The following is a 17,659-nucleotide window of genomic DNA, read 5'->3' as shown; positions in this document are numbered from 1 at the left end:
TGTGACGGAATACCTCCCACTTACTTAACACCATTCAGGATAAAGCAGCCCACTTGGTTGGCACCATATCCGCAAAACATCCACTCCTCTGGTGCCAATACTCAATAGCAAAGTGTACTATCTACAAGATTCACTGCAGAAATTCACCGAGTATCCTTCATCACCTTCCAAATTCATGGCCTCTAACATCTATGGAGGTCAAGGGCAGCAGATTCAAAGAAACACCATCCAAACCACTCACCACCCAGACGTAAAAATATATCACCATTCCTACAGTGTCACTGGGTGAAAATCCTGGAACTGCCTCCCATATGGTATTGAGAGTCTACCTATGCCAAAAATATACTGCAGCAGCTCAAGGTGGCAGCTCACCACCACCTTCTCAAGGGCAGGTAGTGATGAGAACGAAATCCTGGACCAGCAGCAATACCTACAACCCACGAATGAATTGAAATAAAAGATGGCAGAAGGCAGTTTTAATAACGGGATACATTTAAGGTTGTAGGCTGTTCTCAGCATCATGTAGAACATAGAAAGGCTACAAATAGCCAGGTTCTGCCCCAGTCCAGTAGAGGTGGGACAGTTACATGTTTACATGTTTAATTTTTAAAAGGGGTCAGGAGATTCTGAGTTTCCACAATCAAGAAGTAGACTTTAGAAAAAAAAAGAAATCGCTGCAGCTAAATGTGAGACTTATGTAAAGTATTAGATGCAAACAAACATAATGCTAGCTCTGACCTACACAATCATCCACAATTTACTGTCAGCAGGCTCTGTGGCTAAACTCACTTAACCAAGTAATTCTAGATTTTACTCAAGTTTTCTTTAAAGGTATACATGTGAACAAAACCAGATGCCTAATAATGTAGCCCCACTTGCAGGCAATTTTTGAAATTCAGCTACCAATGCTACAATATTGGGTTAGGCACAGGAAGGAAGATGGAGATCGTACCAAGCTTTTACATTAAGCCCAGTCCTATGCACTCTCAACATTTTATTACCTTTCTAATCAGTGCTCCTTGGAACTTTTCTATCTCTTTTCCAAGTAATCTACATACACATTCCTTTAGTCCCTCACCAAGTTAACTCATTTTTTAAACTTCAGTTGTCTGCCATGTTTCCTACAGTGTGACAGGGAATATAGACTTCAAAAGTATGTCTTTTGGCTGTTAAGCACTTTAGGAACTACAGGCAGTTGGCCAAAGGTTGTTTGTTGCTTCCATGTTCTTTCTAATCTGTTCTTCACCTCGGGCCTGAAAAAGGACAACGCCTCACCTTCCTTTTTTCCTACGACCTTTCAAAACTCAAGCATGGGCACAATTTAACCTGTACTTCATGACTTATTCAGTCTTCCATCGTGCACTTTTCAATTCTGATGAAGGAGAAGTGCAGTCTCCCAGAGTTTGTGCCATGAGGTACGGTGGCTCAGTGGTTTGCACTGCTGTGGGTTACAGGGGGAATGGGTCTGGGTGGGATGCTCTGAGGTTCGGTGTAGACTTGTTGGGCCGAAGGGGTTGTTTCCACGCTGTAGGGATTCTATGACATGTGGTACCTCTTGGGAGACGGGGAGATTCACTTTCCTGTTTTCCAACTCAAAATGTAAAGGCTTGCCTGAACTGAACAGTGACAGAAATAACTGAAAGTGCTGGTTATATGCTGGTAGGGCAGCCAGAGTTTCTTTGGATGCTACCAGGCCTGTGATTCTTCCCTCTACACTTTCCGAGCTCATTTTACCCAGGCAACTCTTGCCATCCATGAACAAGTAGAGTATGTTCTATCCCCAAATTATTGGGGAAATGTGCTGTCTGTGGGAAAGATTCCACTTCCCACAGGATGGCACTGCCTAATGAGGCCATGTGGTACTTTACTGCCCATTTCCTGCAAGTGAATCTATACCCCCAGTTGGTTTCTCAATAATAACATCATGGTGATTAATTCTAACAAGCCATCTAGAAGTTATTCTTAACGTTATTCTTGCTTCATCATTTGACTCTCAAGAAAGAAAAGACAAATTTAATGTACCGAGGTTCTTTCCTGCTAGAAATTCTCACATTTTTAAATACTTGAAGTGATAAATATCAGGACTAATAGCAGAAGCATTGATTCTACTTCAGCTACAAAAATGATTCAAGGCATGCAGAAGTCACCAATAGCTTCTTAACTTTGAAGTTTTGCATTCTGCCAAGTATATCTTTTTAAAAAAAAAACCCCGGCAATTGTTTCTATCCTTTAAATACACTCCCAGACAAAGCCATTCATTTTCAGCTGAGATATTATTGGAGGAGGTCAGGGCTCTCCAATACCCTGAGTCATTGAGTGGATTTATGACCACACAGAGACACCAAGCTCTGCTCCTTTCCCACAAAGAGGAAAAGATAAACTACACAGGGTGAATCATGCCAAGATGTTGTCAGTAGTGCACATCTCAACAACTGGTTCATAAGCAGCCCTGGCAGAAATAAAGGTCCCTGTTCTACTATTGTGGCCACAATAGAGGATGTAACATGGCTAGTGGAGAAGACGGGGGATAGAAATGGGAGGGCTCCCAGAAAACGATAAGAGGAGAAAATGACAAAGAACTCTCTGTCGTCACAAACTGCTAAGTTGGAAAGTGTAGCACATAATTCAGCAGTAAGGTTTGAAGACCCCCAAGTTTGATTGTGTGCTGAGTTACAGGGCATGCAGCAGCCTCAGATAAATGAGGAGGGAGTGGGGTTTGCCATTTCTGATTGCCAACTGGTGACTGTTAGGAGGTGGGCACGATCACACTGCCCCCTTCACAGGTGAAGGGCAAATGTTTGGACTTGTTGCACTTTTCAGGAAAGACAAAATGTTTTGCAGAAAGGAAGAACAAGATGAGAATCAGGAGAAAGGGGCAACAAAGGAGGTGGAAATTTGATCCAAAGAATACAGTATCTATGTCATCACTTTTACAAACAAACACGTTTACAACAAAATCACTTGAAAACCAGGCGCACACACTGAAATACAAACCACAACTTTTAAGGAACAGGTGCCTTTAAAATAAAAGCCAAAAGAACTGTGGATGCTGTAAATTAGGAACAAAAAACAGAAATTGCTGGAAAAGCTCAACGGGTCTGGCAACATCTGTGAAGAAAAAAATATTGGAGTTAACGGTTCGAGTCCAGCGACCCTTTCTCAGAACCTTTGAAACATTTGCAGTAGCCTGGGTGTTTAGCCCATGGTCAACAACATCATTCTACTGGAAGTCTACTGCTCTGTAGTAATGCGCTCCACACCCCACCAACTAAAAAACCCTGAGTTGGGAGCTAATTCGCCCTTCTTAATTGCATTCGCTGGCATTCCCTCAGTAGGCTGGACTGCTGAGCATTCGCTGGCAATGCTTCGTAAAGAGCAAAGCTGTTAACACAGGGCATATGTCACTTCCTGCTGCTTGAGATTAAAGCAGAAAACATCTGCTGGAGCAAATGCTCAGCATCTTTAGTTCTGACTCTCATACTTGGCTTTTTATTACACTGCCAAATCAGTGCAATTTTAATCCTATTTTTCTCAAGGCAAGTTTATTACACTTTGAAAATAAACTTAATTAGGTCCATTGGACAAGATGGTGCAGACACACACACACACACACACACACTCCTCCTTATCATTGGACTAGCGCATAAATAACTTGTCAACACAGAATGCTTTCAGAATGCATGGCACCACTTATTTCCGTTTCAACTGAAAATGAAACTTTAATATGCCCTTGCACACTGCTTTCTCAGTTCCCTTTCTTACTCTCACATGCACACACAGGTTTATTGCAAACACACACTGATCAGATTGAGCCAAGTTGGGAAGTAACATGTAGGTTAGCTTGCACCAGTGCTAATACATTGCATCCAGTTTGCCTTCTTTATGATTCCTCCCCTCCTCTACTGAATCAGGTTGGGGAACAATCAGGCAGGCACAGGCTGTCCTTTGAGAATTAAGTGCCCATCATGGTGTGGGTCTCCCAGTCAGATTCTGTCTTGCCTCCCCCTAAGGCTATACTTTTCTGGCAATACTCATCACCTATCAGTCAGGACTGGAAGCCTGTGACCATTTTTCCATCGACGACAAAAGACACTCAAGACCATGTGCGAGTGGCCTTGCCAGGATAAGTACAAATAGGGGCAACTCCTTCCATGTGCTCATTGAGCACAGGGTTCGGGATAGAGATGCCTCGTATCATTCTGTTTAAGAGTATGGCCTAGCCACCAAATGTTTGACAGGCTATTTGCTATGAAAACTGAACTCAATTTACGCCCTGGCCTGGGATACCAGCCAGCACCTGCTCATCAAGTTACAATTGAGAGAGGCCTCCTGCTGAGTAAAAAGAAACACGCGGGCACACGTTACCCTACCGACTCCCTCTCCTTTCACGTTGGATGTTAAATGGACAAGGAAATACGAGACCGTATGCTCCCCTTAGTGTGAAGGGCCAGGCCGGCAGGCATAGGGAACACTGGATGAGTAGAGAAATTGAGGTTCTGGTCAAGAAAAGGAAGGATGCATATATCAGGCATAGACAGCTGGGGTCGAATGAATTCCTAGGAGGAGCACAAGGGCAGTAGGAGTATACGTAAGAGGGAAATCAGGAGGGCAAAACAGGGACATGAGATAGCTTTGGCAAATAGGGTTAAAGAGAATCCAAGAGATTCTATCTGTACATTAAAGGTCAAAGCTAGAGAGGGATAAGGTCTTAAAGAATGAGGTCATCTATGTGTGGAACAGGAGGAGATGGATAAGATACCAAATGAATATTTTGCAGCAGTATCTACTGTAGAAAAGGACATGGAAGCTAGGGAACTTAGGGAAATAAATCATGATGACTTGAAAAGAGGTGCTGGAGGTCTTAAAACACAATAGGTAGGGAAATCATCAGGGCATGATCAGGCATTTCCCAGCACTTCGTGGGAAGCTAGGGAAGAGCTTGCTGAGATATTTCCATGATCAGCGGTAGCTGGAAAACTGGTGATTGGCTAAAGTGGGTCCATTATGCAAGAAAGGCTGGAAGGAAATGCCAAAGAATTACAGATCAGTCAGCCTTATGTCAGGGGTGGGTTAAGTTGTTAAAGGGGTTTGAGGGACAGAATTTGAATGCATCAGGTAAAAGCAAGGACAAATTTAGGCATGAAAAATAAAGACAAAGTTGCTGGAAAAGCTCAGCAGGCCTGGCAGTATCTTGGAAGGGAAAAAAACAGTTAATGTTTCGGGTCTGGTGACTCTTCCTCAGAATTGGCATAAATTAGGCATCATCAACATGTCTTTGTGCACGGGAAATCACGTCTCACTAACTTGGTTGAGCTTTTTTGAAGGGGTAACATAAAAAAGATTGAAGGAGGCAGAGTGGTAGACATTGTATATATGGACTTCAACAAAGTGCTCAGCAAGGTTCCACATGGTAGGTCACTTGGGAGCCAATCAAACTGATCTAAAATTCGTTTGAAGGTCAAAGGTTGTTTTCAGACCAAAGGCAAACCACAGCAGGACTTATACGGTTAATGGTAGGGGGTGTTGCTGAACTTGCCTAATGTGTGCTGTAAATTCCATTAAATTCTATGTGTGTCATTTAAAGTGATTTGAATGTGTGTAGGAGAGTGCTCCTTCTTAGCGTTGAGCCTGGCTATCTCGTAGCAGTGCAGGTGCACAGTTCCTTGAAAGTGGAGTCGCAGGTAGACAGGATAATGAAGGTGGCGTCTGGCACACATGCCGTCATTGATCCGAACACTGCGTACAGGAGTTGGGATATCATGTTGCAGCTGTACAGGAAACTGGTGAAGCGTACTGCGTACAATTCTGGTCGCCCTTCTATAGATAGGACGTCATTAAACTTGAAAAGGGTTCAGAAAAGATTTACAAGAATGTTGCCAGCATGAGATGGTTTGAATTATAGGGAGAGGCTGAATAGCCTGGGGCTTCCCCCCCCTCTGGAGTGTTGGAGGCTGATGGGCAACTTTATAGAGGTTTATAAATTCATCAGGGGTATGGATAGGGTGAAGAACCACAGTCTTTTTTTCTAGAGTGGGGATGTCCAAAACAAGAGGACATTGGTTTAAGGTGAGTGGAGAAAGATTGAAAAAGGACCCGATGGTTAATGTTTTCAAACAGACGCTTGTGTGTGTGTGTGTGTGTGTGGAACTAGTTGCCAGAGGAAGTGGTGGAGGCTGGTACACTTATAACATTATAAAGGGCGCCAAGATGGGTACATGAATAAGAAGGGTTTAAAGGAATATAGGCCAAATGGGTCTAGCTTAATTTAGGACAGCTAGTTAGGCACAGACAAGTTGGACCAAAGAATCTGTTTCCATGCTGAGTGTCTCAATGACTCTTTGAATGGGCTGATAACAGTTATTTTGAGTACCCGAATTACAAGATCGAACACAGTGCAGCAGAATCCTTCATGTAGGCTTCACTTAGTTGACATCACACTTATCTACTATACCAAATGTCACACTTTAAGACAGTCTTCTGACTCCCTGTTAGCAATGGAATGTCTATCAATGTCACAATTGTCTTGTATTTCCTGTTTGACAGACCAACACCCCAAGTGGAATTTGGCTGCAAAAAAAAAGGAAACAAAAAGATTTTGAGATCTATGAGGGCTTTACTACAAATGAATAAGTTAACACAGATACCAGTTTCCACTTTTCCCTTCTGGATCCTTTTTCCAACAAAAGCCAGCTGCCCAGAGAAGAAGAACCCAGCTCTTAAATACTAATGTCTAACTGATATTGCTCACTCTCAATCCATGCTGGAGTGTTTAGTTTTACCCTTAAAGGGATAGTGTATTTCTAACATTGATAATATAACACGACGCTTGGCAGAGATGCATGTTTCAGGGATAGTTAGTCAGGGATAGCAAGGAACAGAAGTCGAATATGGTAGGATGAGATCTGCAGGATGGGAGGAGATACAAGTGGAACATACACACAACATACACCAGCTGGACAAAATTATCTGTTTCTGTCCTCTAAATTCTCCAAGTTCAGTTTACAGAATTTCTGTGGTCAACTTTTATTAGGGAATCTGAAAATTAGACTCCACATAAGATGCACAACACCCCTAAACTTGGCTAAATGTATTTCCTCTAGTATGCCACAAGAAAAACCATAAGAGACTGTAAGAATTTTTTTAGTACAACATAAATTTGCATTTATACAAGATTAATTGTAATTCAAGTAAAAATTAACACCAAAGAAGAATCTGTTATGCTAGGTGATCCAATGCTTGGACAACATTATATAGATATACATTTTACTTAAATGAACAAACAAATTGGAGTAGGCCATTCAGTCTCATGAACGTCCTCTGCTATTCCACAGAATTCCTATAGTGTGGAAACTGGCTGTTCGGCCCATCAAGTCCACATCAACTCTCTGAACAGCATCCCACCCAAACCCATCCCCCTACCCTCTCCTTGTAACCCATGGCTAACACACCTAATCTGCATATCCCTCAACATGATGGGTCATTTAGCATGGCCAACCCACACTAGCCTGCACATTTTTGGACTGTGAGGGGAAACCCACACAGACACGAGGAGAACGTGCCAACTCCACATGGTCACCCAAGGGTGGAACCGAACCTGGGCGTCTGGTGCTGTGAGGCAACAGTGCTAACCACTAAGCCACCGTGCTGCCCATTCAATCCGTTTAGCCACGATTGTATCATATTTGCACTCTCCTTGATGACTTCTTGTCCCCTCTGTTTATCTCAGCTTTAAAAATATTTAAGGCCTTTGCTCCTACCACTTTTTGCAAAAGGGAGTTTGAAAGACTAAAGGAAGAAAAACAATTCTGAACTCTGTCTTATGTTCTAGATTCTCCCAAAAGAGGAAACGTTCCCTCAGCATCCTCTATGTCAAGACTCTGAAGACATATGTTCTAACGAAGTTGCCTCTTCAGTGAGGGGAGGTAAATCCAGTATTAGTTGCCCGACCACTAAAGGTACAAAACAAAAGAAAAATGTTTGCCAAACCTACCGTTTACAAGTCAAATTAGATTGTTTGGTAGCATTTCCAGTCACCCGCAAAAGAATAAAATGAAGGTTGGGAACTGTGATTTGTTAGCTGCCATTTCAAAAATGGCTAGAATTGGACACGTTTACAGTCATTTAGAAAATCGTATTTCATTTATCAACTGACGAGCATTATTTGACCCTCAAAAGTCAGTGTAAGGTGAGAGACAGGGGTTTGGATCTTACCTTGCCGCCAAGGGGCTACTCAGGACTGCCTGGCCTTACTATGGACTTTGACTCATTTGACTGAAAGCCCCATAGGAGGATAACATGGCAAATATTACAAGAGTCCGCAGCTCCTCAAGTTGATGCACTGTCACTCCGTGAGCCACACAAAGGTGTTGATCCAGGTTGAAACCATCCTCCAGCCATTCACCCAGTGCTTTACAAAACTACAGCCTTACTAGATTGGAATAAAGCAAATTCTATTTCTAGTCAATGGGAATTAAAAAACAAACATGCAGTTTCTGCAATTCATTCACTTTTCACTAAAAAAAACTTGGCTTCTGAATAAAGGAATTACCTATTATCATCATCGGGGTCATTGGGTTACGATGACTGAATAAGTCAGAGTTTTGTTTTTTTCAATTTACACAGCATTCTAGGAATTCTTTTTTGGCTGACATTTACCTCTGTTTCTCACTGACAATTGCAAAACACCAAATGATAATCTAAAAGAATATTCTGTTTATCCATATGCAGAAATAATCATTTAAAACCTTTTTGAAGTGTTCTTGTTCCACCATCAGAAAGCAAGAGCCCAGTCAAGTGTTGTGAGTCAATGTGGGTACAGTAATTTGCAGTTGGCATTGCTGGCTTACACTGACATGGAACAGCACAGCCCACTGTTTACAGCTTCATATCAAAGCCACCATCAACTAGGAATCAACCTTCAAAAAGTGTAAAACAAAAGAGCTCTGCAGTTAAACGAGTAGCAGCCTCTTGAAGAGTACAGGGCATCAGCCAGCTACACCAGCTCCCAAAACATTTTCCCAAAAGTAAACTCTGTGCAGGAGCTGTAAAGATCTCAAGCAAACATTCTGCCTAGCGGACCTGTTTTAGCCTGATCTTGATAACTCCTGTCTATAATTCCATGCATCTTCTCTTGCAGACTCTGAAGCTGCTCATCTCTTGTAGCTCTATCTACTATGTTTACTGTCACTATCACTTGCTCTTGCTATTTCTAATAAACTTCTTTTTACTCTGCAGACCTTTCTCCAATCTAAACTCCCTCCTACCCAGCTGTAATCATTAGCGGTGGCCAAACAATTGTTTTGTGGTAGTGGAACGCTGCTCAAGCACTTGTACCTCTATCAGGTCAAAACCTACCTGCATATGCTTATATCCTGGCACAACAGTCACACTTTGTCCTGTATCTTGAGCGTCCAACCCACCCCTGGGATCCTGCTGGCCTTCATTACATTTTGGTTCAGGGGTTATATTTACACTCTCTGGGCTCAGGGTCATGGTGACATTTTCGCTCATAATGTTGATTTGGTAACACGTCAACTTTGGAGAGTCCTTACACCCCTATGTAAAGTGGGCTGCCATGCAGCCTACTTAAACCATTCACTAACCATTTCAATTCTTCCCCTTTCAGGCTCGTACCAACATTAAACCCACAATGACACATGGGGATACAGTTTGTGGGTGAGAAATACTCTGGACACAAAGCATATTGCCAGACCCCTTTGCGCGCACGCACACGCACGCACCACTGAATTTTATCCTAATAATCAAGCCTGAATTAGGGGATCTGTAGTACTTCTGGGGGTCCACATTAGTCGATTGGTTTTCTTTAATATTTCAGTTCTCTGCTGGATGTGGCAACTGCGTATCACCTACCCCTGTTCCGTACTGCCATAAAACACATTTCCATCACCATCACTCCCAGGGTCATGCCCTACTTGTGACTTACAATTTAACTTTCTCGTTACAATATCATACATGCAATCACACTTCCACTCCTCCGGTTTTGTTGCTTTCAGAGTCCATGAATAATTCCCAAAGTGGATGATGGTGGTGAACACCAGCCTGTAAAGAACAGGAATCCAACACAACTTGCTGTAAGGGTTAATGATCCTGTTTAGGCTTCGTATAACTTCAACTGGGACCAGTGCTTCCACTTTTCCCCCCCCCTCTCTAAATATCTACAACAGCACATATCTCATCTGTAATAATCAGCTTGTAGGGGCCGACCCATCGCGGTCAGTGTCACATGCTCCGGTAATATTTTCATCCTGACCTGATCTGCTGGGTTAGGAACACCAGCTCGGATTTTTCTGTGCTTCCTTTTCCAGTCTCTGATTCTCTGCCTGTCTGCACTTCCGCCGCTGCCGCCCACCTCCCCCAACACCCGCCTTGGCTCACACAGCTGCTTTGCCTGTTCTTTCACAAATTGTTTAACCTTATCTTTGCCATTGCACAGTGGTCCTCCCACTACCACACTCTCTGACAGCTCCATAGCCCATTGAATCACTAATTCAAAAGCAGGGCTAACCCTATTCCTTTTGCTGGGATTGGCCTCAGTTTCATTAGGATGGCAGGGTGTGCTCTAACCCAGCCCTGCCCTATCTCTGTCAGGGTCATAGTCAGACGAGCTTTCAGCATCTACCTGAACTTTGGGGCTTGTATGAGGTATGGAACAGAGATTCCATGTCCAACAGGGTACATACTTAATTATTTTCCCTGTAAAATGTGACTCTTTTTCAGAATCTGCAGGAGAATGCTTCCACCCACAGAGCAAATCTCAGATGAAGTGGCCATGTTAAATTACCCACACTGACCAGGGACATGCGGGATCTGTGGGTTGATCATGGTAAATGTTGGGTTACAGCCAGGGGTGGGTGGATTGGGGTGAGAGTTGCTCTTTGGAGGGCCAGTGTAGACTCAAATGGGCCAAATGACCTGCTTCGATGATGATGTAAGGATTCTATACAGGATTTCCCACTTTAGCTGAGTTTCTTTTTGGTTTAAACTGTTTTGCACACGTTTGTGGCAGCCACAAATAGCTGTAAATAAATAGCGGATAAAGGATGCTTGTCAGAGAATTATAACACAGTAATCCAATCAAGGAGTTTCAGATCAACCATGAAAGCAGAGCTTGGAGTGTTTTGCACAGAGCCGCAACTGGACTTTCTTGCTGTATTGGCTTGAATGCATGACTTGGAAACTTGGGAGAGACCAGAGGTATCAGGATTACTGTTCTGGAGTGGAAGGGGTCCTGGGAAAGATTTAACGGATATGTTCAAAATTATGATTTTTTTTGATACAGTAAGGATGTTGAAACCATTTCCACTGGCAGGAGATCAGGAACCAAAGGACAGAGGTTTGGCAAAAGAATCAGAGAGAAAATGAAGAGGAATTTGGTGATGCCATGAAGTGTTCTCTTCTAGAATGCACTGCCTAAAATAGTGCTGGAAGCAGTTTCAAAATTAACTTTTAAAAGGGAATTGGTTACATGCTTGAAAAAAAATATATAACCTTCATGGTTTGACAAAACAACAGGGTACTGAGATGAACTGAATAATACTAACAGTCAGCACAGTCATGATGGTTTAAATGGCCTCCTTTCATAATTCCAAAGGCACTTAAGCCATTACACTTCCTGCGCATACTTCTGATTGTGTTTCAAATTGCTTCCAATATAAGTGGCAATCCTATAACCACCCGTAATTCATCCCAGAAGACTGAAGCTCAGAATCCTGCCTCCAAATTCAACCAGGCTGAGTCTAGAATTGTATTTCAAGGTGTTTTTCTTCACAGTTTAGTTTCAATAAGTGTAATAACCAACATTTCACATAGCATTATATTTTGTTGAAATGCTTGCAATAAGTTAGGAGTATCATTGTAGCCAAGGTGGAGATCATTTAAATGTACACATGACATGTTGAAAAGGAAAGCTCTCATCTTGCATTAATATAGCAGTTCACTACAGCTCAGATTTCAAAGCACTTCACTTTCAGTGACTGTACACAGGCAAAATCACCAGACAATTACACACACGTGGCCAGGAGGACACCTGCTTTTCAAATTGTATCTGGGATACAAATAACGCACTTTTTGAATTTCATCCCTAGCCAGCTCTCCACCTCCCATTCAATCACAGTGTCATTACTAGGGAGAAGACAGTGTTTTGGTCTATCAGTTCCATGTTGGCTTACAACAGCACTGAAATCAGTCCCAGCTTTATCCCTGTAGCCCTGCAAATTTAATACCTGCTAGCGCCCATCCAATTTGCTTTTGAAATCATTCATCATCTCTGTATCACCCATACTGATAGGCAGTGAACTCCAGGTCATTGCCACTTTGTATATAAGAATGTTCTTCCTTATGTCTCTGCACCCTCTCTTAGCCTAAACCTTAAATCTGTGTCCCCACATGGCTCAGAGGGTGGGCATGTAAGTCAGTGGGCCCCCACAAATGAGCTGCTAATTAATGCCAATGTTTCATGTTTACCAATGCCAAGAAATACCTTTCCTACAAACCCACCTTGTCAACCAAGCCTCCAGTCAACTTCTACCTTTTCATTTCCGACTTAGCACCTAGCTACCAGTGCCCGTTTGCCCACATACCTTGGGATATTGTTTGAGCTCAAAGCTACATAAAAGAATTTGGTTATGCATATAAACCAGTGAGGAGCAGCACGGTGGCTCAGTTGTTAGCACTGCTGCCTCACAGCACCAGGGACTCTGGTTCGATTCCACCCTCAGGCAACCGTCTGCATGGAGTTTGCACATTCTCCCAGTGTCTGCATGGGTTTCCTCCCACAGTCCAAAGATCTGCTGGTTAGGTAGACTGGCCATGCTAAATTGTCCGTAATGTTCAGGGATGTGAGGATTAGGTGAGTTATAGGGGTATGGGTCAGTGTGGACTTGTTGGGCCAAAGGGCCTGTTTTCACACTGTAGGGATTCTATGAACTCTCAGTAGATAGGTCAAATATCTCCTCCCAAAGGAATGAGCCACCAAGAACCGTTACTGGACTAATAATCGAAATTAATGTTCTTGAGACATTGGTTCCAGCTCTACAAAAGCTCAATAAAGCTTTGGAGAGTTAGACATCCTGGAAGATACTAGTTTTGGGAAGTTGAATGTACAATTTTGTAGGCTATAAGCAATTGAAGCAAACTACTGTATCATTTGTAATACTTTTTTCATCTTCAGTTACTTTTCTCCCTTTGCTAAAAAGTGAGTGTTGCTGGCCACGCTGGTATTTGTTGTCCACTGCTAATTATACTGCCCTGAACTAAATGGCTTATGAAATCATTTTGGGAGGGTAGTTATGTAAGAGTCAACCACATTGTACAAGACTGGAGGCACAAGGCCTGACCACATAAGGACAACTGATTTCCTTCCCAACACAACATTAGTGAGCCAGACTAGTCCTAAGACAGGTGTTATCACCAGTTGTCACAGCAGAGCTGGAACCAATGTCTCAAGAACATTAATTTCGATTATTAGTCCAGTAACATCTCCGGTGTGCCACAGTCCTCCCACCTGACCGTTAATGCAATAGTTGGGATTTTAAAGGACTAATGTCTCTCAAGATAATGAAATGGGAGGCTGGATGAACACAGCAGGCCCAGCAGCATCTCAGGAGCACAAAAGCTGACGTTTTGGGCATAGACCCAAAACATCAGCTTTTGTGCTCCTGAGATGCTGCTGGGCCTGCTGTGTTCATCCAGCCTCACATTTCATTATCTTGGATTTTCCAGCATCTGCAGTTCCCATTATCTCTGACACATTTTGAGAGACATTGTATCAGTAATGTTACTGTACAGAACTTAAACCCTACAACTCACCTAGGCTTTTAAAACCAGTCAAATCTCTGGTTTAATCTTTCAAACTAGATTATCGGCATCTGGCACCTGGACTCTCAAGAAACTAGGTAAAAATCTTTGTTCAGAACCATGGTTAGAGACATTGGGAAGTTGGTCATCAATTCAAATATTAGATAACCAGGTGTACAGCTGGATGAACACGGCGTGCCAAGCGGCATCAGAGGAGCAGGAAAGCTCTCGTTTCGGGCCTAGACCCTTCTTCAAACCTAGCTTTACAGTCACTGATGCTGTATTTCCTACATTTTCTGTATCATTTTGTAGGCTTATAGTTGATAGATTGTTTTGATCTCTGTAGGGATATTCCTATCACTGAAGAACCTGGCACGTTTCTGAATCAAAGACAAATCCTTATTTTACACAGAGGCAAAATATGTTCAAACCAAGATCTTGATCCGTGACAAAAACACAACTTCAGAAATGAGAAACTTCGAACAGAACTACTTCAACCATTTTGGAGGAACAGCAGCTGCTTGTGCAACATCAACAGTTAATAATTGCTTTACCTGTGATACTGAGCCTGCAAGAATTGAAATTCCTCCTTGATGCGATCACATGTCTCCACTACTGTAAACTTAAATGGCTGTCCTGGCTGATGAGGGGCCTTCGAAAGAAAAATAAAGATTTGCATTTATATAGTGCCTTTCATAATCACCAGCTGTGTCTCAACACACTGCAGTCAGTTAACTACCTCTCAAACGCGGTAGCTGCTGTCACAATATAGAAAAAGTGGCAACCAATTTGCCCGAAGCAAACTCCTGCAAAAACAGCAAAGTGATCATCACCTCTTTTTGTTTGCACAGGGCAAACAAATTGCTGGAAAAGTTCAGCAGGTCTGGCAGCATCAGTGCAGAGAAATCAGAGTTAACGTTTTGTGTTCAAACTTAGGAAGGGTTATTTGAACCAAAATGTTAACTCTGATTTCTCTCCACAGATGCTGCCAGACCTGCGGAGCTTTATCAAGTTTCTACATTTGTCTCGGATTTACAGCATCTGCAGTTCTTGGCGCTGTCATTTTTGAAATGTCGATTGAGGGATAAGTATTACCCAGGACACTAAAGCTCATTCAATTGCCCTTCTTCAGCAAAGTTGTCACACAGTGAAAGCAGATGGTGCCTGGGTCTAATTTCCCAATAAAAAAACAGCACTGGCAGCCCAGTGATCCCTCTATCTTTTTTGCCCTCACACTTTAGTGAGACACTTGAGCTGACAACCTCGTGGTTTCGAGGCATGCATGCTACCAACTCAGTAACAGTCACCCTGATTAAACAGCATCTTTAAACATACTATGAAGTAACGATCTTTGCTTTAATCCCACAGTTCGCAATTTTTTTATATTCTTATTGTGATTAGTAAACAAAGCATGGGTGCCTGTCTATGTTTGTGTGCGAGGGGGAGGCGTTGGGATAACAAACCTTCTTCACACCTCACAACCACTGATAAGATAAAAGGCTATAGTTTATATAGCCACTTCTACAAAAGGTTCAGTTGAGCAATGAGCATTCACGAGGCAATTCAAGAGACCCTGACGTGGGGAGGGTGAAAGATAAATCTCCCTCACACCCTCCCTACGTTCACGAGTTTCATTGTAATGACACCATGCCAAATAGTGATGGCGAGTGGGGGGGGGGGGGGGAAATGAGGGAGAGCAGAGTTACCACACCATTGTTTGTGCTAATTTAATAAAAGAGATAAAAATAAAAAAAATTCTCTCCCTAAAAAAACTTCAAGCCAACAAATCAATGCAATGCACTCGGCAACAATAGTTGGAGGATCCAACTGGAGCGAATCTGTCTGCAACCTTTCCCAAGGTTTTATAGACAATGTTTTATGCTGCTATATCGAAACGGCTTTGATACAACCGTTCGGATTTCTTCACTTAATGAGATGATCATTGTAGACCATGTCGGGCTTCAGGTCCAGAATCTAAACGGGGTCCAGTTGGCTCCTTAATGCACTTTGGAATACCGTTTTGCTGCCTTCCAAATCTCCCAGTGTTACACGTGTAACATTCCGCGCACGAAAAAGTTATTTTTCTGCGATATTTTGGTCACATCTGACAAGGCGATTAACTCGAGATAGAAACGGAAACGAACTAAACCTCTGCGGAAATGTCACTAACCAATGCCACCTGCTGGAATTTCGTGCGTTTATAAACAAAATCCTTATCCCTCCTCCCCCCGCAACACCCATCAAAAATAACATTTCGAGTTATTTCCACGATCATCAGCGCCGTCGTGCACTGCATCTGAATGTCTAGGGAGGGATTAGGAAATCCCAGCCCTCCCCCAATAATTAAACAGGTTCTGAAAAGACAGGTCCTCAGCAACAAAGCACAATTCTTCTTTCAATTATAATGGGGAAATTAGCGCTGCTTTACTCTCCAGATCCGTGCCATAAAATGTCACTCAAATCAGATTTAAATGCCGCGAACTTCCACGGACCAGAAAGCAAAACATATACAATAGATCGGTTAGTCAGCTAATCTATTTCATTCTGCCTGGCTGTGTGATCCATATTAAGATTTATTGTTGATATTAACGTTGATAGAAATTGACAAGAAATAGGCAGGTTAAGACTATCAGAGACCATAACACAACACCACATACACGTTTATTTCCCTCATTCGCTTAAGATTTGCGACGTTGTTCAGTAAACTGGTACTTACGGGATGCCTGCCTTGTGGATACATCCTTGGATGTTCTTCTTCTCCCCTCAATACTCTCCCACTGATTCTTAAATTAAAATAAATTTCTCACACGCGCGCGGCGATGTCTCCGGTGACTTTCTGAACAGTCGTGGGAAGAAGTGAAATAAACGTCAGCGGTAATTTTTCAGATTCTAAACATCACCAAGACGGAAAACGGAGCGTTTTTCGGTTTCTCACCACAAAACCATCTCTTCGGCGAATACGATCTGAGATCACATCGCCCGAAACACACGCGCACGGAAGGTCAGCAAAGAAATCCTGAGGGGTGGCAGCTCCGGACGGGGTTCGGGAGGCTGGGGTAAATCCAGGACTGTACAAAGGAAAATCACAATGTTGTAATGTCCATAAAACAAGGCAGAGAGTCCACCACTGCCGAGCCCAACTTTAAAACAAAAATGTCACAAAGTCCAAGCTGCTGCCGGGAGTTAAAGCGGTGCCTTTAGAAACCAGAAGCCATTGAAAGTGTCATGAAAGCAAAGAACAAAACCATTCCACAGGAAAAAGTTCATGCTTCAGGAGGGATGATCTGATCAGGGATGATACTCCAAGAAGTAGCCCCGTTTCTTACTCAATAAAACACTGGCCTCACTGTTGCAAACCTCCCCTCGCTGCTCAGCTCTCTTTGCAACATCTTTGAGAATTCCCTCAATTGGATACATGCTATCCGGAGCCTCCAGCCAATCAGACATTATCTCTCCCACGTGGGGCCGTTAGGTCACCCAAGGCGGTCAGCCAATCAAGCACCAGGTTGTCTGACGATTGGTCAGAGCCGGACAAGACGCCGGGTGAAGCTGCCGCGCACAGGGCGCCGGGAGTTGTAGTCATCTCGGCCGCAGACGCCCTTTATTCAGCTGGGAGTGATGAACTACATGTCCCGGCAGGCCCTTGGAGGCGCCGGCATCTGCGCATGCGTTCTCCCGTGCGGCGTGGCCCGGTGTCAATCAAAGTAACGTGGGACAGCTTTCTGGGGCCCTGCCCACTGCCAGAGCGGATTAATTATAGTGTAGTAGGAACAGACATTCTGCGGCTGTCCTGTTCTGCCTCAAACAAATCATTGTGATTTGCATTAAAGAGAGAAAGAAAAAA

The 17,659-nt window shown here is 43.1% G+C and overlaps 1 protein-coding gene across 10 annotated transcripts in view; it reads right to left on the bottom strand.

The window, feature by feature from the left end:
* LOC125465812 (transducin-like enhancer protein 4) overlaps nt 1-17,238 on the bottom strand; it is a 213,924-nt gene extending 196,686 nt beyond the window's left edge. For 5 of the 10 annotated variants that reach the window (XM_048559689.2, XM_048559691.2, XM_048559692.2 and 2 more), the window contains exons 1-2: nt 16,532-17,238; nt 14,370-14,467 (exon numbers count right to left, since the gene is read on the bottom strand). In XM_048559689.2, coding sequence (XP_048415646.1) covers nt 14,370-14,467; nt 16,532-16,555 — 122 coding nt within the window. In that variant the 5' untranslated portion in view covers nt 16,556-17,238. Of the gene's footprint in view, nt 1-14,369; nt 14,468-15,831; nt 15,947-16,531 lie in introns of those variants that run through there. The other 5 variants (XM_048559690.2, XM_048559694.2, XM_048559696.1 and 2 more) reach the window with 4 other exon arrangements.
* Between the last annotated feature and the right edge of the window lie 421 nt (nt 17,239-17,659).

This window comes from Stegostoma tigrinum, chromosome 30 (assembly GCF_030684315.1).
Source record: "Stegostoma tigrinum isolate sSteTig4 chromosome 30, sSteTig4.hap1, whole genome shotgun sequence".
Taxonomy (NCBI): domain Eukaryota; kingdom Metazoa; phylum Chordata; class Chondrichthyes; order Orectolobiformes; family Stegostomatidae; genus Stegostoma; species Stegostoma tigrinum.
The sequence above is the reverse complement of the archived record's forward strand: the minus strand, read 5'-3'. Positions and strand labels throughout refer to the sequence as shown.